General features: G+C 37.6%; 3 protein-coding genes and 1 pseudogene across 3 annotated transcripts; 3 read left to right on the top strand and 1 right to left on the bottom strand.

The window, feature by feature from the left end:
* Positions 6,177-7,974, top strand: LOC18769862 (flavonoid 3'-monooxygenase). The gene is made up of 2 exons (XM_007203660.2): positions 6,177-7,082; positions 7,227-7,974. Exons 1-2 carry the CDS (start codon positions 6,177-6,179, stop codon positions 7,848-7,850), a joined length of 1,530 nt encoding a protein of 509 aa, XP_007203722.1. The 3' UTR covers positions 7,851-7,974.
* On the top strand, positions 9,424-10,199 carry LOC18770754 (2-methylbutanal oxime monooxygenase). Its single transcript, XM_007202935.2, has one exon. It carries the CDS (start codon positions 9,490-9,492, stop codon positions 9,958-9,960), a length of 471 nt encoding a protein of 156 aa, XP_007202997.1. The 5' UTR covers positions 9,424-9,489; the 3' UTR covers positions 9,961-10,199.
* Positions 11,953-13,714, top strand: LOC18770030 (flavonoid 3'-monooxygenase). The gene is made up of 2 exons (XM_007204784.2): positions 11,953-12,867; positions 12,993-13,714. Exons 1-2 carry the CDS (start codon positions 11,959-11,961, stop codon positions 13,614-13,616), a joined length of 1,533 nt encoding a protein of 510 aa, XP_007204846.1. The 5' UTR covers positions 11,953-11,958; the 3' UTR covers positions 13,617-13,714.
* LOC18770302 lies at positions 18,694-22,467 on the bottom strand (annotated as a pseudogene).

Here is a 22,917-nt window from a genome sequence, read left to right on the forward strand (position 1 = left end):
GACTTTGGCCTGAAGTTCAAAATTTAACAGTGTTGAGAACCTGAAGTTCCAACAATTAAATGGACAACCCTTGAGGTATTATTGCAAATTGTGGTATGCCACATATTTCTTTGGCATAAGAAGATGATGAATTTAAAGTTCGATTTTGTTATAATCGACACCTCAAGGAAGAAATATATTTTATGAATTCTGGTTGTTAAGAATACACCGCGAAATGGATAATATCAATATAAACCTCAAGTAATGAATTGAGGCTCCCCACATATTTTGTTATATCTGAGCCGGAAGCCCATGGATCCAAATATATGAGAGATCCTGAACTTGAAGTTGTGGGTACATAGTAGTTAATGCTCTTCACTACTATATTGCGATATTATCATGGCTTTTATTCAATTCATATTTCATGTCCATTTGAAAAGGGCAAATAAATTCTGAGTTTGTGCCCAGGCCAAAAGTTTCGGGCTACCATGCGATATCTACTTGTTTTCTTATCAATGAGCACTTAATGTGCCCGAGAAGCAAGACTATCTCTGATCATCCATTCAGGAAGCGAGACTATCTCTGATCACGTTTCCCCCACATCAGGGAACTGTGAAGGCAACCTTATGCTCTAATCTCCGGAAGTTCTTCTAAACTAGAAGAAATGAGAGCTTGTAGTTTGCTCCCACCAGCTTCCTTCCTTGATTGCCGAGCTTGTTGTCTGCTCCCACCAGCTTCCTTCCCTGATTGCTTACCTTACCTTGCAATCAATATCACAATCTTTTTGCATTTTTTCTCTTTTTATAACTCTACTCTGAGGGTTATTTGTTTTTGACAGAGAAAAGAGTTGTGATTTTGCTCTTGCAGGATATAACAAGATCATCAAGCGATACTTTATATTTACTGGGCCGATACGAGCTTGAATGATACTTAAGAAAAGTTTCTCCCACCTAAGGATGTAAGCAATACTTGTGTTATTTCATGCTTATATACATATTTGATATTTTATCTTGAAAGGTAACCAAATGGGAAGATAAGTCCATTCCAAAAGAATGGCTTGTATGTATCCATGAATTATTAATGCAAATTTTACAGATTGCAAGTTGGATACATTGATAATACACTGCACAGATTAAAGTCCCATAATAACATAACATGGGTATAGCAGTGATCAATATGATGCACGCCTGTTGCGTAGCAAATGATGTGGATTGAAGTCCCAAATGGACAATCCTTTGACATGTCAATATTGATATTATGCACGCCTAATGCGTAGCAACTTATATGGGTTAAAGTCCCAGAAATTAATTGACATGTATGTATTAATCTGTGGCATGCCTGCAGCATGACAGATATATGGGTTCTAAATGTTCCAACTCCCTAAATGGAGATTATCCACGCCCTACTACCAAATAACGCTCCAATGGAGGTTATAATCCACATTCTCACATAATAAAAGCCCCATGAAGTGGCTTGGGTACCCAAAAGCAAAGAAATGCTTATAATTGATGCATGCGCATGCAAACGAGAATGGTGGGATCATGAATTGATGAATGACAATTTTTGGTTTTAGAGTAGCTACTCAAATCATCAATGGGCTGTGTTGATTGGAACCACGTTCAATTATTAAATGTCGACAATATCATTGGCCAAAATGGAAAGAGGTAATTCCATTATAGATGAGAATGAACGTGAAATAACAAACCCACAGTACGAACCCCAAAAGATGTTAATATTGAAATTTATCCTTGGGTGTTCGGAATAAAAGGGAATATACCTACTTTGTATGACACAATGTTTCTGGCAGAAACAAGGTATGTTGGGTTTTCTTCATATTTACAGATTCAATTGTGCCCCTCCCCCCTTACTACACAATTACGGAGACCAACATGTTATCTTTAAGGGTTATTAAATGCACAGAGCATATCACCTGAAGTGATTCCCTAAAGATGTATAAATAGCTGGGTTAAAGCTATATAATGTGTCATAAAGTTTAATCCCCTTTTAAACAAAATCCGTTGAGAGGATTGACATTGCATAAAGCAAGTCCCTAAAGGACATGTGCTTGAAGCACAAAATTTGTACTCAATATTAATATGCATAAATTACCTCAGTGAGTACATTGATTATAATGTGATTGCAACACATTAAAGCTTCTGCAGAATTCACGAAATATTTGTCTCGACTTAAGGATCGAGCATTGTGCCAACGAGATTCTTGCTTATACTAAGAAAGTATTGAAGCATTTTTATGAGGATTATCCGTTGGTCCTTAAATGTTTTTCCAGAAGTATACTAGACCAGATAGAGCTCAGCTCCACACTGTACTCTTTTTCCTTCATCCAGGTTTTTATCCCATTGGGTTTTTCCTGGTAAGGTTTTAACGAGGCAGTGTCGCTCAAGGGTTTAGGGTATACTATGCAAATTTTAGTGGTCGCTTACTAGACAGAAGCTAGTCCTAAAATTTTTCAGGGGGAGATATTCACTAGGGGGAGAAAGGTCTTAATAAAGACCTTCATACACTGTACTCTTTTTCCTTCATCCAGGTTTTTATCCCACTGGGTTTTCCTGGTAAGGTTTTAACGAGGCAGTGTCACTCAAAGATTGACTCGCAGAAGCAGTGTCAACTACGATATTCAGAAAGCTGATCAACAGTATGACTTAAAGATATTTTGCCAAGCATCAGGGGGAGCGCACCATCAATAAAGATCTTCAAACACCGTACTCTTTTTCCTTCGTCCGGGTTTTTATCCCACTGGGTTTTTCCTGGCAAGGTTTTAACGAGGCAGTGTCGCACGCGCGCCAATATACTTAGAATTTTATGTTACACATAGTTATGTACTCTTTTTCCCTTCGACCAGTTTTTGTCCAATTGGGTTTTTACTGGCAAGGTTTTTAACGAGGCATATTCCGTATCATTTGTGGTCTCCAAGGGGGAGTGTTGTAAAAGTCAAGAAGGTGGAGCCCACTTACTATTTGGTGCATGAAGTTATTGCACATTCACGGGCATCACATTTCCTTGCCTATAGATATCAGATTGATAATACTAAGAGAAAACATTCTCTTCTCTCTCTCTCTCAATTTCCTCTCCATTTTCTCACTAGATTTATAATATGATATGCTTTTCAGCTGATTTATACAACATTTTTGTATCTGAGCTTTTAAGAAAATTCCTGTTGATATTTGTTTGGGGAAGGGAACTGAGTTTTTTTAATTCTTTATTCTGAATAATCTAGGGACTTTAAGGTAAGAAGTTTCATATTTTTTGGTACAAGTGATATTACTTTGTTTATATTGCCCGTTATACTTTAACCAAAGTGTTCCACATCAAAAGGGAATTAGTGACGTTTAGTTTTTGATACAACTGTGAGTTTATTTTTTTAATACAAATGATAGTTATTACACACTATCAAAGTGAAAGGAGATTCGAATATGAGACTATTAGTCAACAAATCACGACCATTTTTCACTAGACAATAATACCCTCTTGGTTTGTGTTGCGGATTAAAATAAAATAGAATAGTCTGAAGCTGCTTTGCTATGGAAAAAAGGGAAAGTGGGAAGTGGGTCAGGTTAAAAGCAATGGGGTTTTGGGTCCTGTCCTTTGTAGCCCATGGTAGGCTGGGTTACTCTTCAGGTTGCAAGAACACTCCAGGCCCAGTGGTATTCATATGTTATAGCCCAAATATTGTGTTATTGCAGCCCAAAACAAACTTGCTGAAAGCAAAATATTCATCTTTCTATCACTTTCATAACCAAAACAAAAAAAAAAGAGAGAGGAGGAGACTTTTGTGTTACGGAGCCCGTAAGTTAGAAAAATTGCACTCTTATAATTGAGAATAACTTTTCTATACCTGAGATGTCTTCTAACGTCATCATAAATCAATTATACAGTGTCATGTATTTGAACTTTTTCATATTACAATACGTGAGGAACTTTTTCTCCACGTATAAATGTTACTTTTACAAGAATTATGATGCAAATTATTTTTCATGACAGAATCTGGGGTGGTCACCGATGGTCACATGGCCAAAATATTGGAGTCAACCAATCATATTCATGTGCGACTTAGACCAGTTCAATTGCTTTGACTGGTGTATACAAATTTTAGAGGATGCTTCCAATTACAAATTTTAGATCCCAAAACAGAAAGAAAGAACAAAAATACCCAATATTGTATGCTAAAATTAACGAAACATTGCTATAAAAATCAATTGCATGGAGCTCCATCCACCCACTATGCCAATTGATATCGAAATCTCAGCCGTTGATAAACAAAACATTTGCTTGCTTACCAATCTCATCAACCGGCTAATAAGGTGCATATATCCTTTGCATGGAGTGTCAGCGTCGATTACTCACCTACCTCGTGATGAATTGTTACTGTTACTGATCGCCAAAAATCAGCTGCCAAACGTAAAGAAGAAACAGCAACAAGAGGACAAGAAGGAAGTGATAAAGAAAGCCAACCATAAGACGGTAGCAGCCGTTGCCGTTGCCGCGGCGGCGGCCACCATCACCACCTTCCTTTCCCTTGTGTCTCCGCCGTTGACGTTTTTGTGGCTTCATGACTATGTCTATGCTTTTGTCCCTCGCCATTCCTTCTCCCCCCCTCAAAACTTCAAAATTTGAAAGATCTGGTAAAAAAATATACAAAAGAGAGAGAAGGAGAGCGTTTTTGATTCTCTGAATGTTTTAGGAAAGAGGAAGGATGAGTTTAAAAGCCATGAGTTTCCATTCGTGTTGTGGTGTGAAGTTTAAAAGCTACGAGTTTATATAATTTCGCGTGGTTTCTGAGCAAAATCATAGCAGCTTCTAGGAAATTAAGAAGCGCGTGAGTTCTGCCTGGCTTCGGCTAATCCAACAAGGCAAAAAATTGCATGGCCGAGGAGGAGAGTTTTAATTTGCTTCTGTATTGGGCTTGCATGGTTGTGTATATAATGGACATGGGCTTTGCTTCCAGGAAGTCACTAGTGTTTCACACTAAGCTCTTCCGTCCTGGGGATACATGGGCTTTCAAGAAATAGCATTTTCAGACCATGTATATCCTTAAAAAATTTACGAATTATTACACTATTGGTAACTTCGTCTGTCTAAATGCCAAGCTACAAGAATTCTATAACGAGTGCTTTATATATGGCATTTAGATGAGACCTTATTTCTTAATCATTTGATCAAATTAGTTAATCGTTAGATAAACACATAAATTAACGAATGTCATATGAACAACAAAGACGAACGATTTTGCAAAAGACCCACTAATGTACTAGTTTAAAGCAATTGTCTTCTCAGGCAAATTCTTGAATTCGAGTCCTAGTATCTGTACAATATGTGTAAATTTAGTATATTATCCTCATCTAAAATAGAAAAGTTCTATTAAAAAAAAAAAGACGAACGATCTTAAAGAATACCTTAACATTTTTTAGGTATAAAGAGAGAAAAAATGATTTAGATGACATTAATCTAGCACCTACCTATGATGTAAAAAAAAGAAAAGAAAGGTCCATTGAATGCCGAGTTGAAAAAAAAGGGATTAACTTGATAGTTTCACGTGATCATTGACCAAGAGACTAAGATAGTGTTGATAAGATTGACAGGAATCAGGATGGCCAAGTCATATCTTTTGTGCATTTGCTGATCATTGACCAGTGTTAGTGCACGTTTTATATTTTCGTTTTATATTTACCCGTAAAACGGGTAAAGGAGTGTGTTAGGTAGCTATTAATATTATAATATACATGGTTTTCCTAATGCCACGTTGAAATGGATAGGCCACGTTGCATAGGAAATGGAAAAAGTGATGGAACATGTTATTGTTTGAAAAGATGATAAATCAATTCCCATTGAAAAAAAATTTGACTTGGATTTCTAAAGGGTTTTTTATTTTAATAACCTCCTGAAATTTTTTGGGGCAAGCAACTGAAAAAGCCCTAAGCTTAGTGCTAAACACATTTTTTATCGACTAATGAGTTTTATTATTTAAATCTTGAGAGACACAGAGATTTAGCTAAATTATATTTATTTACAATAAATAAGACAATTCCCTTAGGATCCCTCTACACACCAAACAAAATGGGAATATTAAAATGGTTAAGAAATATCATTAGCATCTACATGCTTCAAGTCTTCAAGTACTATTAATACCTCCAAGTCCCCTCTAAATTCCTCACCAATTTACCACAGCAACAATCCCCATAATGGAGGCTATTTCTTATGCTATTTTGACCCTGGCATTGGTAGCTACTCTGGCCCTTGTCTCAAAAATTTTCTTCCCCCAATCCCAGAAGCTAAAATTTCCACCAGGCCCCAAACCATGGCCTATAATTGGCAACCTCAACCACATTGGTCCTCTGCCTCATCAATCCCTTCACAAATTGTCCCAAATTTATGGACCAATAATGCAGCTCAAGTTTGGCTCCTATCCAGTTGTGATTGCCTCATCTGCAGAAATGGCAAGACAATTTTTGAGGACACATGATCACATCTTTGCCTCTAGACCCCAAACTGCAGCTGGTAAGTACACAACTTATAACTACAGCAATCTCACTTGGGCACCTCATGGTCCATACTGGCGCCAAGGCCGCAAAATTTACCTCTCCCATCTGTTTAGCTCAAAGATACTAGACTCTGTCGAATACATTCGTGTTGAGGAAAATCGCGCCTTTCTCTCGCGGCTCTGTGCCTTGTCAGGCAAGCCAACTATGCTCAAAGAGCATCTGTCACGCCTAACTCTTACCATTATAAGTAGAATTGTGTTGGGTAAGAAGTATTTTAGCGTGTCTGAATCTGAGAGTTCGATAGTGACACTAGAAGAATTTCAAGAGATGTTAGATGAGCTGTTCTTGCTTAATGGGGTTTTGAACATAGGGGATTGGATCCCATGGGTTCAGTTTTTTGACTTGCAAGGGTTTGTAAAACGAATGAAGGCCTTGAAGAAAAAATTCGACCGGTTTCATGATCATGTGTTTGATGAACACAGGGCAAAGAAGGAAGGAGTTAAAGATTTTGTGCCAAAGGACATGGTGGACTTACTGTTGCAGCTGGCTGAAGATCCTGATATTGAAGTGAAGCTCAATTATGACAGTGTCAAGGGATTCACTCAGGTATGTATGTTTTATATGTACAATCACCAAATTTATTTACCAAATTTTATTCATCACATGACGTGATGATTTTTATTGTTATAAATCTTATTTAAATTTGGTCCCACTCTAAACCTCAATGTGAACTGTTCCATTTTGTATCAGGATTTAATAGCAGGAGGAACTGATACCTCTGCAACCACTGTGGAGTGGGCAATGTCTGAGCTCATGAAACAACCACTCCTCATCGAAAAGGCAACCGAAGAGCTCGACAGAGTGATCGGGAGAGGGAGATGGGTAGAAGAGAAAGACATCCCACAACTTCCTTACATAGAGGCAATTATGAAAGAGACAATGAGGAAGCACCCAGTTGCTGTAATGCTAGCTCCACATCTAGCTCTTGAAGATTGCAATGTGGGAGGTTATGATATTTGCAAAGGAACTAGAGTGTTCATAAACACATGGAGCATGGGGAGAGAGCCTTCACAATGGGATGCACCAGATGAGTTCAACCCTGATAGATTCTTAGGGAGGTCAATTGATGTGAAGGGACAAAACTTTGAGCTCCTGCCATTTGGCTCAGGAAGGAGGATGTGCCCTGGTTATAGCCTTGGACTGAAAATGATAAGGTCTAGTTTGGCTAACTTGTTACATGGATTTAATTGGAAATTACCTGGCAATATGAAACCAGAAGATTTGAGCATGGAGGAAGTTTTCGGATTGGCTACACCTCGGAAGTTCCCACTTGTTGCAGTTGTGGAGCCTCGGCTCCCTGCCCATCTTTATTAATTACATGTGAATCTGTAAAGTCCTTGCAAGCTTTAGACTGTCGGCCATTAAATAATAACGCCTCAATGTAATCAATAATCCCTTTCTGATTTTACACTTCGTGAATGAAACAATATCTTCTTTTCTTCATCCAAGTCAGATTCCTAAGAGCATCTCCACCCATAAGGGCTAAGGCAAGGGCAAGGGCAAGTAAGGGCTGCCACTATTCATATGAATAGTGGTAGCCTTGCCTTTTTTGGTTCCACCCCAAAAGGCTAGGGCAAGGGCAAGAAAAAAAAAAGAATATGCAACAAAATATAAACTTGTTATGTATTTATAGGGAAAGTGAATAAAATTGTTATGTATTTATAGGGAAAACATCCATAATTTTTTTGGTTTTTTTTTTAAAAATTTTTTTGATTTTTTTTCCATTTTTTTCAATTTTTTTGACTCGTTGATGTCAGCGTGACATCACCACTGACATCAGCAAACTCGGGCTGAAGCCCAGGCAAAATCTGCCCTTGGGCTTGCCCAAGCTGGTGGGACCCAGGACTTGCCCAGGCTGCAGGCGCTGCGCTGGAGGTCCAAAAGTGAAGAAATGGGCCTCTTGCCCTGGCTAGAAGAGCTGCGGTGGACATGCTCTAATGTCTGTTTCAAGTCTTGTGTTCTTTCATCAGTATGGTTTTACTTATGAGTGCCATTGTTTTTGTTGACGCTCGGCACTCGCTCATCCGCCCAATAAAAACACAACACATGGGTCTCGTATGACGCACCGATAGAAACTAACCTCCCCCTCCGCCTCGGCCTCCGAGCTGCCCCAGGAAGAAGAACGAAAGGGTGTAAGCCATCCACGTCGATGACAAGACCTCTTATGACTGCCGACCCTTCACACCTCTTAAAGCGTGCCCCCATCCCGTCATGAGCCAGTGTTAGCCGCCTAAGTCGCCACCTCCCTGAATGGGACTGCCGCCGTACGTGCAGGAAAGCTATTATGCTTAGGCCTGCCCCCTAGTAGAAATGTAAGAGATCCATCATGAGCTAATACGTGGACAAAGCCTGACCACTCGTCGTCTGGTAGATCTGATGTGACATAAACAGCTTGGCTCGAAGCTGAGGTGGGCGGCTTGTGAATTAATCCATATTTTTGTACTCCTTATAAATAGAGTAAGAGTTCTTGTAAAGGAGGGATTTGGTTTTTCAAGATCTGAAAGAGGAAGAAAGAAATAACAAGTCAAAACCCTATCATTTTTTTACGTACTATCTAGCTCTAGAAAATCCTATCTCCTTGATAAAACTACAAATATATATATCCTTACATCTTCGTGTTAATCACTTGAATATTTGTGGTATAAACAGTTTTCAAAATACAAAAAGACAAATTCTTGAGCCCAATCTGCACGCAATTAACATTCACAAAAGTTGGGACCATGAACAATGTCATGAGGTGCATAAAAAAACCTTTTGAAATTATCAACTGATAAATTATTAGCTCTGATTTCAAAAGGTTTTTTAATCATGTTTCTTCAGCTATTCCATTTTTCACAAAAGTTGATAATCTTCACATATTGTTTCATACCCTTACAATCTAAACTATTCCATTTTTCAAATCAGGATTTAATAGCTGGAGGCACTGACACCTCTGCTACCACTGGAATGGGCAATGTCTGAGCTCTTAAAGCAACCACACCTCATCGAAAAGGCAACCGAAGAGCTTGATAGAGTAATTGGGAGAAACAGATGGGTAGAAGAGAGAGACCTTGAACAACTTCCTTATGTAGATGCAATTATGAAAGAGACAATGAGGAAGCACCCAGTTGCTGTAATGCTAGCTCCACATCTAGCTCTTGAAGATTGCAATGCGGGAGGTTATGATATTTGCAAAGGAACTAGAGTGTTCATTAACACATGGAGCATGGGGAGAGACCCTTCACTATGGGATGCACCAGATGAGTTTAGGCCTGAGAGGTTCTTAGGGAAGGCCATTGATGTGAAGGGGCAGAGTTTTGAACTGCTTCCATTTGGCTCAGGAAGGAGGATGTGCCCTGGTTATAGCCTTGGACTTAAAATGATAAGGTCTAGCTTGGCTAACTTGTTAAAAGGGTTTAACTGGAAATTGCCTGAGAATATGTAAGCAGAAGACTTGAACATGGAGGAAGTTTTTGGATTGACAACACCTCGAAAGTTTCCGCTTGTTGCAGTCATGGAGCCTCGGCTCCCAACCCATCTTTATTAATTATATGTGAATTTGTGATGTTGTCTCTTTCAAAACCTTAAGAAATAACACCATGTATAATGTCCTTTCAAGACTTGGAGACATTTTTGCTAAGTATATGTGAATCTGTAATGCTATCTATATTTGTACCTTGTGATTGAAACAATCTTCTTGACTTCATCCAAGGGAGATTCTTAATATCAGAAATAATTACATATTGTCTCTTTCAAGCCTTAATCTTTTGTTTTTGTGTGATCTGCGTTCTGCTGTGTGTGTGCTAGCTTTTGTTTGTTAAGAAAAAGAAAGTTGGTAAAACGTGAATGATATTGCCAACCACTTTCACTAGTCTACTGCTCTACAACTAGTGATCTATATAATATTTTGAATCCATTTGCCCATTTTCTATTTTAATTATTATCTGATCATCTGACTAGCGTCTCTGTACTGCCACGTTAACCAGTTCCTCCAACCACTGTCAAATTATTGATGTAGAGCCCGTGAAAAACCCAGATGGTTTTGCACTTTCGCTGCCATCAAGTTTCCTCTCTCTCTCTCTCTCTCTCTCTCTGCTTTTGTTTGTGTGCGTGATCTGCATTGTTGTGCTTGTGTGCTAGCTTTGTTTGTTAAGAAAAAGAAAGTTGGTAAAACGTGAATGATATTGGCAACCGCTAGTCTAATGCTCTGCAACTTGTGTTCTATGTTGGCATTTTATTTTTATTTCTTACAAATCTTTGTTGCTAGAGTAGCGTGGATATGCTAACCATCTAGCTATTAGTCTAAGTGGTATTTCTATTTTCAATATTAGAAGAGGTCTACGATTCGAATCTTCCTCTCGACAAAAAGAAAAAAAAAGGGCATGCATATGATTGTTAACCACTACATTCTTATTTTAAAGCTAATTAATCAGGACACTCTTACTAAACAGAGAAAGCAAACAACTTTAACAAACAAGACAAAGGATCTCTCGTACTAGTAGTAGTAGTGGTCCCCAGTTTGGTTCTGTACAAGGATGCGTTATCATACAAATTCCCAGTTTAAGAACATGACTTGTTTTTGAAACACATGTTTAATTAGCAGCAGGAGATAATTAACATATGAAAAACAAATTAGAAATGGATTGTGTCATCCGAAAGGGAGGACCCTCCTTGCAGCCAAAGATTTTGGATGGCCCATAAATCTATGTTAATAACCACTACACCTTTTTTTTTTCCTAACTAAAGCACCACACTACTTTGGATCATATCCCTGTGAGTCTGCACGCAGAGCAAAGGAACCTATTTATTAGAACGTAATTTTCTATTTTTAAAACCACCATTTGATTACCTCGAGATTGGGTTTGCTGCCACACCTTCCACGTAGTATTTAATGAGACTCACCTTTCACATAGTATTTAATTAAGAAAAATGCTAGAGACGACTTTGTGTACAGCATTTTAATAAAAGTGAGATTTATTATATTGGTGGTATATAAAATATGGTCTCTTTAGCATGATCCTCTTTAATTAAACATCGAATTTATATGTTAATTTAGTTGTTATTTTGTCGATATTTGGTAAATTGGTAATATAGACAAACTATGGACAATATGTTTCTTTCTTGGGCAAAAATTATGGACAATATATGGGGTATTATAAATTGATATCCAATAGCATCCCATTATTCTCCCTAAATGAAATAATAAGAATAGGGAAATTCTATACATATACCATACCCTACAATTTGCTCACTTAAACTCCACCTCATTTACATGAGTGTAGGGTATATTTATTGAGTTAAAGTTGAGACATATAAAATTTCCCACGAGAATAATATCAAGACTAAAAATGGTCAACAAGTATATCATCATGTACATACATATGCATTATAAATACATGCAAGATCACCTCAAATTCTCACCATTACACCACAACCCACATCAATGGAGGCTTCTTCTTCTTTGGTTGTTTTAACCCTGGCATGTCTAGCTACTCTCGCCTTCCTATCAAAAATTATATTTTCCCAAAGCCACAAACCAAAATCTCCACCAGGTCCAAAACCATGGCCTATACTTGGCAACCTTAACCTCATGGGACCTCTCCCACATCAATGCCTTCACAAATTATCTCAAACTTATGGACCCTTAATGCAGCTTAAGTTTGGCTCCTATCCAGTGGTAATTGCCTCATCAGCAGAAATGGCAAAACAGTTTCTGAAGACGCATGATCATGTCTTTGCCTCTAGACCTCAAACTGCAGCAGGCAAGTACCTCACTTACAACTACAGAAACATCACTTGGGCACCTTTTGGTCCTTATTGGCGTCAAGGGAGAAAAATTTTCATGTCCGAGCTATTTAGCTCAAAAAGACTAGAGTCTTTTGAGTACATTCGTGTCGAGGAAATTCGGGCTTTTACATCGCGATTCTATGCCTTGTCAGGTAAGCCTGTCATGCTTAAAGAGCATATCTCAAGGCTAACTCTTAGCACTGTGAGCAGGATTGTGTTAGGTAAGGAGTATTTTAGTGAGTCTCAGTTTGTGACTTCCACAATGACACTTAGAGAATTTCAGGACATGTTAGATGAGTTGGTGTGTCTTAGTGGGGTGTTAAATATTGGGGATTGGATACCATGGCTTAAATTTTTCGACTTACAAGGATACGTAAAGCAAATGAAGGCCTTAAAGAAAAAATTTGATCTCTTCCATGATTATATATTGGATGAACACAAGGCAAGGAAGAAAGAAGAGACAAATTTTGTGCCAAAAGACATGGTGGACTTACTGTTGCAGCTGGTTGATGATCCTGATCTTGAAGTTAAGCTCAACCGTGACAGTGTCAAGGGATTCACTCAGGTACTATCCAAAACATTTCAGTTTATTTGCTTTACTTATTTTTTTGCGTGACAAAAATAGCTTGTGGTAAAAGAAACATGATCATATGAAACACATTTTGTCCCATTTTGTTGATTGAAAAACAGGATTTAATAGCAGGGGGCACAGATACCTCTGCTACCAATTTGGAGTGGGCAATGTCTGAACTCATAAGACAACCACACCTCATTGGAAAGGCAACCGAAGAGCTTGACAGAGTAATTGGGAGAGAGAGATGGGTAGAAGAGAAAGACCTCGAAAACCTTCCTTATATAGATGCAATTATGAAAGAGACAATGAGGAAGCACCCTGTGGTTGCAATGCTTGCACCACATCTAGCTCTTGAAGATTGCAAAGTGGAAGGTTATGATATTTGTAAAGGAACTAGAGTGTTCATAAACACATGGAGCATAGGGAGAGACCCTTCACTATGGGATGCACCAGAAGAGTTCAACCCAGAGAGGTTCTTAGGGAAGGCAATTGATGTGAAGGGTCAGAGTTTTGAGCTGCTGCCATTTGGCTCAGGAAGGAGGATGTGCCCTGGTTATGGCCTTGGACTAAAAATGATTAGGTGCAGCTTGGCTAACATGTTACATGGGTTTAATTGGAAATTGCCTGAGAATATGAAACCAGAAGATTTGTGCATGGAGGAAGTTGCTGGATTGTCAACACCAAGGAAGTTCCCTCTTGTTGCAGTCATGGAGCCTCGGCTCCCAATCCATCTTTATTGATCATATCATATGTGAATCTGCAATGTTGATGCTACAGTTGTTTTTTCTTTTTCTTTTTCGCTTTCTCTGCACAATTAAAAAAAAAAAACTTCTTGGCCCAATCTGGATATGTGTATTTTATTCAGAAAAGTTGGGTACCCGTGGAACATGCGTGCAATTTTATAAACATCCCATCCCATGCATCCATTTAAGCAAAGTTGAAATAGTTTTATGGAGAAATTAACATTAAGATGGAGATTAGCACATGCAGATTGATTGAATTTTGATGCTATTGAAATTAGCGTTATTTTGTTATTGCCAATACAGATTGATTGAATTTTGATGCTATTGAAGCTTTAGGAAACACTAATGATCCAAGTTGCAACCTCTCTTCGATGTTGCATCTGTCTTTTTTTACCTTAGATTTTTGAAGTCAACAATAGGCAATATCAGAGTGCATTAGTATATTAACATCTGGATAGGGTTGTTGAATCTGGGTTGGCACATAAATCTATACTCACCTATGTTAATGTTGACCTCATAGATTAAGTTAATTCGGCAATCACTAATCAAAAACTCAGAAAACAGAACAATAATATTCAACGACTACATTATTTATAAAAAGAAAATTCAAAGAATTTAACCAATTAACTCTTGATTCAGTAGTATTTTTCCCTCTTGTTGCAGTCATGGGCCTCGGCTCCCAATCCATCTTTATTGATCATATCATATGTGAATCTGCAATGTTCTTGCTACAGTTTGTTTCTTTTTCTTTTCTGCTTTCTCTGTACAATAAAAAAAAAACTTCTTGACCCAATCTGGAAGTTGGGTACCCGTGGAATATGCATGCAATTTTATAAACATCCCATCCCATGCATCCATGTAAGCAAAGTTGAAACAGTTTTATGGAGAAATTAACATTAAGATGGAGATTAGCACATGGTATTTCAAGATTTTGGCAAATTAATTCCGACATCTGAAAGTTCTGAAATTCGAAAATTTCAAAAAAAAAAAAGGATTGGAATTGGAATGTATTTCAAGATTCCAAATTAAGAAATATATTGAGAATTCAAGCTTAGATTACACATAATGACTAGTTTCATGTTGAATTTCATATGAATTAATGACCAAATAGACATAGCAAGTTATTTCATAAAGGATAACAACATATAAGTGATAGCATAAAATAGTTTTTCTAGATTTTCGTATAATTTTTCAAATTTGAGCCAATTTTAACCTTTTAAATTGTTAGACATGTTTAAATTTTTTAATGATTTTCCGAAACTTTCCAAAAATATTCCAAAAAACGTAATTTCCAAAAGTTTACAAAAATTCCGAGTTTTTCGTACTGGAATGGATGTTGAATTTCCGTATTTTTTTTGGAATGGAATTGGAACCCTAATTCCGATCTGATCCGTCCGAAAATCAACCATAATCAGTGAATAAAGCAACAGTTTCAGATTGTTAAGGTAAGTTATTTTACTCTGTAGTTCTGTACAACTAAAGAAGCTTTTCTAGGAACTCATCTATTTGCATACCGGACCTTAAAATGCTCTCCAAAAGATACGATCATCACTAGCAATGCAATCAAGTTCCATCTTTCTAATACCTCTGCATTTGCTTCCAAAGCACCATGATTTTAACTTTTGTTACTGAATTATTGGGTCCTGATCACTCCTTGCAGGTAAGGTTAACAACCAGAGTAGTAAGATTTCTTTCACGGACACTACAGAAACGCATAACTCTATACACTCAAGCATACATAAAAAGAATGATGTCCAGTTGAACATAAATATTATCATTTCGTAGGTACCAATTGCAGTCTCCGTTATGCTCTTTGAAGCCAAATTCTTATGCAAAGGCACCAGGGTGATTGCATCCAAAGGAAAGGAAATCACAAATTGGAAGTTGCATCAGATTTTTCCTTACTGCAGCTGTGGGATAGTAGCTGGTATGGTGGGTAGCCTACTTGGGCTGGGAGGCGGTTTCATCTTGGGACCCCTTTTTCATGAATTGGGAATTCCTCCTTAGGTATAGTTCAACGCAAGACAGAATTCACTCTATTCTTTTTGTCAGTCAGAAAATCTTGTCAAGAAATCCTTGGAAAGGAAAAATCACTGAAGAGGTTTGGATTCAAAATTCCTTGATCATTGGTTTTGATCCCAAGTCTTCCACTGCCATTTCCAAGTGTTAGTAATCACCTTTCTTATTAATCTTTTCTTTTAACTTGTTAACTTAATCTTAATGTATTCAGTTTAGACAGAATTAAAGAACTATATGCCATCCTATTGGTCATGCAGGTATGATAATGGGCGCTTCAGTTTCAACTGTATACTTCAATTTGAGACTTAGGCACCCAACACTGGACATGCCTCTTATAGATTATGATCTGGCATTTCTCTTTCAGCCAATGCTCATGCTGATCAGCATAGGAGTTGCCTTCAACGTCATGTTCGCCGACTGGATAGTCACAGTTCTACTTATTATTCTCTTCTTAGGGAATAACATTTTGACCACAATTTATTTGTTATTTGTTACTTATTAGTGGTTACTTTAGTGATTTCATAATGCAAAATCCATTTAATGTTGTATTTTCTGAAGCCCAGGCCCTTCTCTCTCGCCCAGGCCCTTTTCTAAACCCTAAACATAACACGCAACCTCACTTCTTCTTCAATCTCATCGTCGTCTCTCTCTCTCGCCTCATAGCACTATCGTCATCTCGTCCCAGAACTTGGAGTACCGAAATGGCCTTTTCTTTCTTCTAGGCGCCAGCGTCCGCCTAGACCGCCTAGCCCCCGCCTAGACCGCCTAGCGCCCGCCTAGCCCCCTCCTAGCCCGCCTAGCCCCCGCCTAGCCTGCCTAGCCCCCGCCTAGCCTGCCTATCGGGGGGTGGATTTTGAGGGTCCACTGTAAATGGCTCACTAAATGGCACAACACTTTTAACCTGCAAATGAGTTTATAAGCATCGCTTATATCATTGGTCGTCAATATTCAACTTGCAGGTTGCCACAATTGTGGTACAGTACTAGCTGTGGCCTACAAGAAACAAACATTTTAGTAAATGGCAAGCTTAAGGATACATAAAAATTTACAAAATGCAACCATCTCTGTTAGGAATTCTAATACCTTAGTCGTGTTTCGTTCGTTTCTTTGCCATTTCCAGAGCTTGTGTACAGCATTAGATGATCATGCCAATACAAGGTTTTTCCACAACATTGCTCTTTATCCATCTGCAAGGTGTAGCATGCATGATGCACAAAGAAAAGAAAACATAAAATATATGAACCTAAAAATTTACAGATAAATAATCCCGACTCGTGTATCTCAATTTAACACTGGCACGAGTGGGTCAAACACCCATTTCCACAAGCAGAAAAAAAGTTCTACAGGATGTTCTCAGTGTTAGAATGCTCAAGCACGTTATATAAGTATGCATATAAAGTATATAAGACCATAAATAAGGTTTGCATAGCCCATCTTAGTGAATAATTAGTATTTAAATATTTAAATATATTTTATTTTTATTCAATAATATGTGAGTATTTTTTGAATAATACGTGAATTTTGTGTGTATTATTGAAAATTTTGTAGGAATTAGGTACCAAGCTAATATAATAGCTCCACTGCACTAGATGGTTGGACCTGTTAAGGAACTGTGTTCAATTTTGTTATCATATATCTGTCTAGTCTATTCTTGTATATTCCTATTGCTGGTATGTCATGCTACATACTTTAGGAATGGGGAGCACACATTGCTTAGCTCATTTGTCTATATGCTTATTCCGGGTAAAGAAAATTATTTTTCCCTTTGGACTTTGTTCTTCTCCCGGTTCAATCCACATTTAGCGTTGTGATGCCCATAGTTATGGGAACTTTGATTTTTCAGGCCTCTTTAGCAATCACGGCCCCTTATACTTTGTTGGAACAAAGAAATTTTTTTCAAAGATGGGTCTAGCTTGCCATATTGCAAAAATTCACAGTGAGATAATGAGTCATTACTCTGTGAGCATTGATGACTGAGTTTTGTGAAATTTGTCTTCCCTTTTCATATGCTTTCTTGGATGAAGGCATATGTTGAGCACAATGCATGGGAACTCAAGCAATACATTGAGGAGCTTTACTGTGGATCCGGTAAGTTTGTGATGCTGCTGGGGCACAGCAAGGGCGGCGTTGATCCTGCAGATGCATTGTCCGGCCTTTATATATATATATATCCGCCCGGCTATACCCGTTTTTTGCATTTAAAAAATAGTATGGCTTTACCTCTTTGACACGTGGGCTTAGGCCATGGGCCGGCCTTTTTATACATACAGTGGTATAGCCGCCCGGCCATACTATTTTATGAATTTTTAAAAAAATAGTATAGCCGTGCGGCTATACTCGTTTTTGCATTAAAAAAAAGTATGGCTTAGGCCTCTTTGACGAGTGGGCTTAGGCCTCGGGCTGGCCTTTTTATATATATAATAGTATAGCCGCGCGGCTATACCCTTTTTTGAATTTAAAAAAAATAGTATAGCCGTGCGGCGGTACCCGTTTTCCCCTCTTTTTTTTTGAAAAAAAAAAGTCTTTACTCCTTTGAGACGTGGCACCTAGGGGTTGGGAGCGTCCTTTTTTTTTAAATATATACATATTATAGCCGCACGGGTATACTCTTTTTTATTTTTAATATTTAATAAATATAAAATGTGTTTTTTTACTTTTATTTTTTGGCATACTTCTTTAATTTACTATACGTAATCAAGTAATATCTTAGCCTTTTTTAATCGGTTTGCTTAGTAATTATATTTTAATTATTATTTAATATAAAAAGATTGAAGAAAAAGAACACAAAGTAATTAATTTCTATTTATTAAGTATTTTGTGGAATCATTTGGGTGTCTTAATTCAATTTCTCTATAGCCCAAGAGCCCTACCAACTACTACTATGCCATTACTCGAGTATCTAACGTCCCTTTTTGATTTTTTCAAAGTTATTACCCGTATAAAGATTTTATCACTTTCACGTTTAATAATGTATTATACACGTGCGAGCGCGTATTTCTCATGTTTAATACACGTATTTTTTACAAAAATTTCAATAAACGTGAAAGACTTGGGATCAAAACCAATGATCAAGGCAAGCAATGCCTCCACCCCCAACACCTCCCACACTACCCAATGTTGCACCAAAGAATCCAACTATTGAGCCAACTACAATTTTCCAACCAAACTTGATCTCCTGAACAACCAAAATACATATGTCAAAGTCAAAATACCACAACAGTAAACATGAAAGGAAGAATCATAAAATTTTATTGGAACAAGTCAAAATACCCTAAAATTAGACATAAAAGTTATATCCCCTTTATGCTCTCTCTCTCTCTCTCTCTCTCTCTCTCTCTCTCTCTCTCTCTCTATATGCGTGTGTGTGTTCTTGCTGGAGATGCATTAACTACGGTGTTTAAGAGAGATCAAAGTCGCTGGTGGAGCAAGTTTGAGTATATGTCTGCACAAAGTTCAGATACAGTTAAAATCATGGTGCTAATAAACCAAAAGGTTGTAGGAACAATGTAAGCATCATCTCTTTCTTTTCCAATTCTCGAAAATCTTCTTTAAACGTTAAATCCTTGAACACACTGTCACTCATATCTGAATACATGGCCTAGGCGGGCGCTAGGCAGGCTAGGCGGGGGCTAGGCGGTCTAGGCGGGGGCTAGGCGGTCTAGGCGGACGCTGGGGCCTAGAAGAAAGAAAAGGCCATTTCGGTACTCCAAGTTCTGGGACGAGATGACGATGGTGCTATGAGGCGAGAGAGAGAGACGACGATGAGATTGAAGAAGAAGAGAGGTTGCGTGTTATGTTTAGGGTTTAGAAAAGGGCCTGGGCGAGAGAGAAGGGCCTGGGCTTCAGAAAATACAACATTAAATGGATTTTGCATTATGAAATCACTAAAGTAACCACTAATAAGTAACAAATAACAAATAAATTGTGGTCAAAATGTTATTCCCTAAGAAGAGAATAATAAGTAGAACTGTGACCATCCAGTCGGCGAACATGACGTTGAAGGCAACTCCTATGCTGATGCCCAGCATGAGCATTGGCTGAAAGAGAAATGCCAGATCATAATCTATAAGGGGCATGTCCAGTGTTGGGTGCCTAAGTCTCAAATTGCAGTATACAGTTGAAACTGAAGCGCCCATTATCATACCTGCATGACCAATAGGATGGCATATAGTTCTTTAATTCTGTCTAAACTGAATACATTAAGATTAAGTTAACAAGTTAATAGCTTCTTTAGTTGTACAGAACTAGAGAGTAAAATAACTTACCTTAACAATCTGAACAATAAGAAAAGCCACCCAAACATTCACAAGCATCAATAACTCCTTCCAGTAAACGTTGTCGTCGTTGTGTGATATAGGCACCTGGATAGAATTGTTCATCATATCAATAAAACAAAAACTGAAACCACTTAAAAATTGCAGATAACAAGGAAGTTGCAAAAGAATACCTGCTCATCTGGCAATGAAGCTGGACCACTAGGTAGCAGTTTATAGTCTTCTCCAGAACCATCCGCACGGCTATACTATCTCTTTTTAAAAGAAAATTAAAAAAACCGAGTTTAACCGCGCGACAATTAAAGATGGCCAATGATAGGAGAACAATATAAAAATGAGTAACAGATCATGATCCTAAACAGCTTGAATAAGTGGATGCATTGGGTTTGCTCGGCCTCGGACATCAAGATTGTGGGGATAATAATTCCTCATATATTATAGTCTTACGGTTATACTATTTAAATATATTATTTGAAGGCGTATAGCTGCGCGATTAATGTAACAGGTGGGCAGATTTCTGTTGTTCAAGGTCTTTTGGAAGAGCTGCCTGGAGAGTTTGTAAGTTACATGCGTTCCATGGACATGAAGCCACTCACCTTCCATGCAGCAAGCCAACCATCTACATCATAGGTTCGTTCTTCTTTACAGATGCAGTAGTTCAATCTCAAGAATCTGTTCATTATCAAACATGTTACTAAGGATTAATTTCAAAGTGCTTTTTGTTTTTAATTTCGTAGTGCTTTATCAATGCACACAAACTCCAACAACATGAAGACTTAAAACAACTCAAGCTGCTTTCATTGGCCACGTTATGAATAAATTAATAATTTCCCAGTTACAAATATATACATAACATTGGGAGAAATTAGTTTCAGAACTGAATTACATGAAATAAAAAATAAATAAAAATTATTGAGCTATTTATTTCTCTTGACGAAAAACATAACTACAAGGACTTATGTGAGAGCAGAGCAGCATTTTCATGAACGACCACCCTCTTCCTCCAAGCCCTCTCCTCAGAGAGCATTTTCGCCATCCTACATGATCATGCAAATTAAGGGACAAAACAAAAGTAATCAGTATGATAATTTATTGAATTTACACAACTTAATAATGAGAATAAAAGAGCAAATTTGTACCTCACGAGAGCCTCTTCATTTGTAACCTCAGGATAAACAGGCTCGAGTTTACCGATACCAAAATTCAATCTCGAAACCGGTTTCTTCAACAATGCCTCTCCAACTTTTACAAGATCATTCAAGCTTTCTTCTGTGGCAATATCCACAGAAGCCAATGTTCCACTTAGTGTATCATCATTCATTTCCAATTCCATGCTTAGTTTGTATAGTACATAATTTAGGCGCATGTATTTTGATTGTGTACATATACATAACATAAAAACAAACAAACGACCACTTGACATTTATCTCAATTTTATTCTGTTACCTGAATTCGGAGGTAATTGCCATTAGACTGAAGAGCTTTAAGAAAGGAACGACTGAGGTACTCATTCATGTCACTATTTACTCTCATAAGAAGATCCACCAGTGGAGCCGAACGATCTTTTCCGATCAGCCAACATGTCAGTAGTTGGGATTGCAATGTTAGTCAACATGTCTTGCAAATGTTTGTCTCCTAGTGTTTCCTTCAACAGCTTACGTAAATACTTCTTATTATATTTGGGCCCTACTAAACATTTCAAGTAATATATGATTTTGCCGACGTGAGAGCTGCTGTGCAAGGAATCAAAATTAATTATTGTTACTTGTTATGCATATAAAAGGTACGCAGTACAAGACTCTCTGTCAACAATTAACTATACGTATCTGGGTTGGGGGAAAATCTTAAGGCAGTGTTGGCGATAAAAGGGGACGATATCTTTAGCAGCATATAAAGGACGATTATTTTTATTTGGGGTAGTAAGCATGGACGCCATAAGGCCACCTGTGCTCATCCCTACAACCCAATCAAGATAATCTACAAGCCTGACATGATCACCATCTATCTTCTGCATATAGCAAACAAGTAAAGCGAAAATTAGTCGTATTAGATTATAGAAAGAAAAAAAAGTATGATAAACACACTAATATCAAATTGTGACTAATGAAATAAACATGATAGTTAGGTATGGCACTACAATGACATGACTAGTTTACTCATATTATAATACACGTATTTATTTATCTACTGAACGTATACGTGCACATTCGATAAAAGTGACCACTAATAAATTAAGTGCAAAAAACGCAATATATATGTACATAGCGTAATGCATGCAGTGGTAATGTGGTATGATAAAATTTTGGAGCACTTGGTGACAAAACGCAGATCAGGCTCCTATTTTAATGAAAGAAATATTGTTTGGTGAACAAAATTTGATATTATAAATTGCTCATAATAGAGTTCTAGTTTTGATTATTTACCTGAAGCAAAGACTCTAGGAATGCAAGCATAACTCCTGGAATAATCCCTCTTATTCCGCCTCCATCAATAGAAAGAACAGTGGTGAGACCTCCGTTAGCGTGACCATGAAGGGATGATTTTGTTTTCTCCATGAGTGAGAGATTGAAGAGAAGACAATGCACAAGACTTAACAACGAAAACTAGAGAGCGATTGATTTGACGTTGCAAGAATCTCAAAAAGAAAGCTTTGCAAGTTATGGGATTAACCAATTGAGTTGTGGGACTTTATATAGTGGTCTTTGAATCTTTCCCTCTGTGAGCAGGTAATTTTAGTTTCCATTTTTATATTCTAAGTTGTATTTACTTTCCTTTTCGTATAGTTTTCCTATTGTAATTAGGACTTCTTTCCTATATTGTTAGCATTTCCTGCACAGACAAGTTTATGTAAAAACACCTCACGTGTTAAAAGAGTCATGCTTATCCTTAACTAGTATGTTGCTCACTTTTACATTTTTTGTCAACATACAAAGCCCAAAGTATTTTCAATTCCGTTGAAGTTTAGGAGAAAAAGAGAGATATCTTGAACTTGATGATCAGTTCAA

The sequence above is a fragment of the Prunus persica genome, chromosome G7, assembly GCF_000346465.2.
Source record: "Prunus persica cultivar Lovell chromosome G7, Prunus_persica_NCBIv2, whole genome shotgun sequence".
Classification (NCBI taxonomy): Eukaryota; Viridiplantae; Streptophyta; class Magnoliopsida; order Rosales; family Rosaceae; genus Prunus; species Prunus persica.

Excerpts from the sequence above, each read along its gene's own strand:
- LOC18770030 (XM_007204784.2), top strand. The coding sequence starts at position 11,959 with ATGGAGGCTTCTTCTTCTTTGGTTGTTTTAACCCTGGCATGTCTAGCT. Across the intron at positions 12,868-12,992 it reads GTGTCAAGGGATTCACTCAG|GATTTAATAGCAGGGGGCAC; the intron begins GTACTATCCAAA and ends ATTGAAAAACAG.
- LOC18769862 (XM_007203660.2), top strand. The coding sequence starts at position 6,177 with ATGGAGGCTATTTCTTATGCTATTTTGACCCTGGCATTGGTAGCTACT. Across the intron at positions 7,083-7,226 it reads GTGTCAAGGGATTCACTCAG|GATTTAATAGCAGGAGGAAC; the intron begins GTATGTATGTTT and ends ATTTTGTATCAG.
- LOC18770754 (XM_007202935.2), top strand. The coding sequence starts at position 9,490 with ATGTCTGAGCTCTTAAAGCAACCACACCTCATCGAAAAGGCAACCGAA.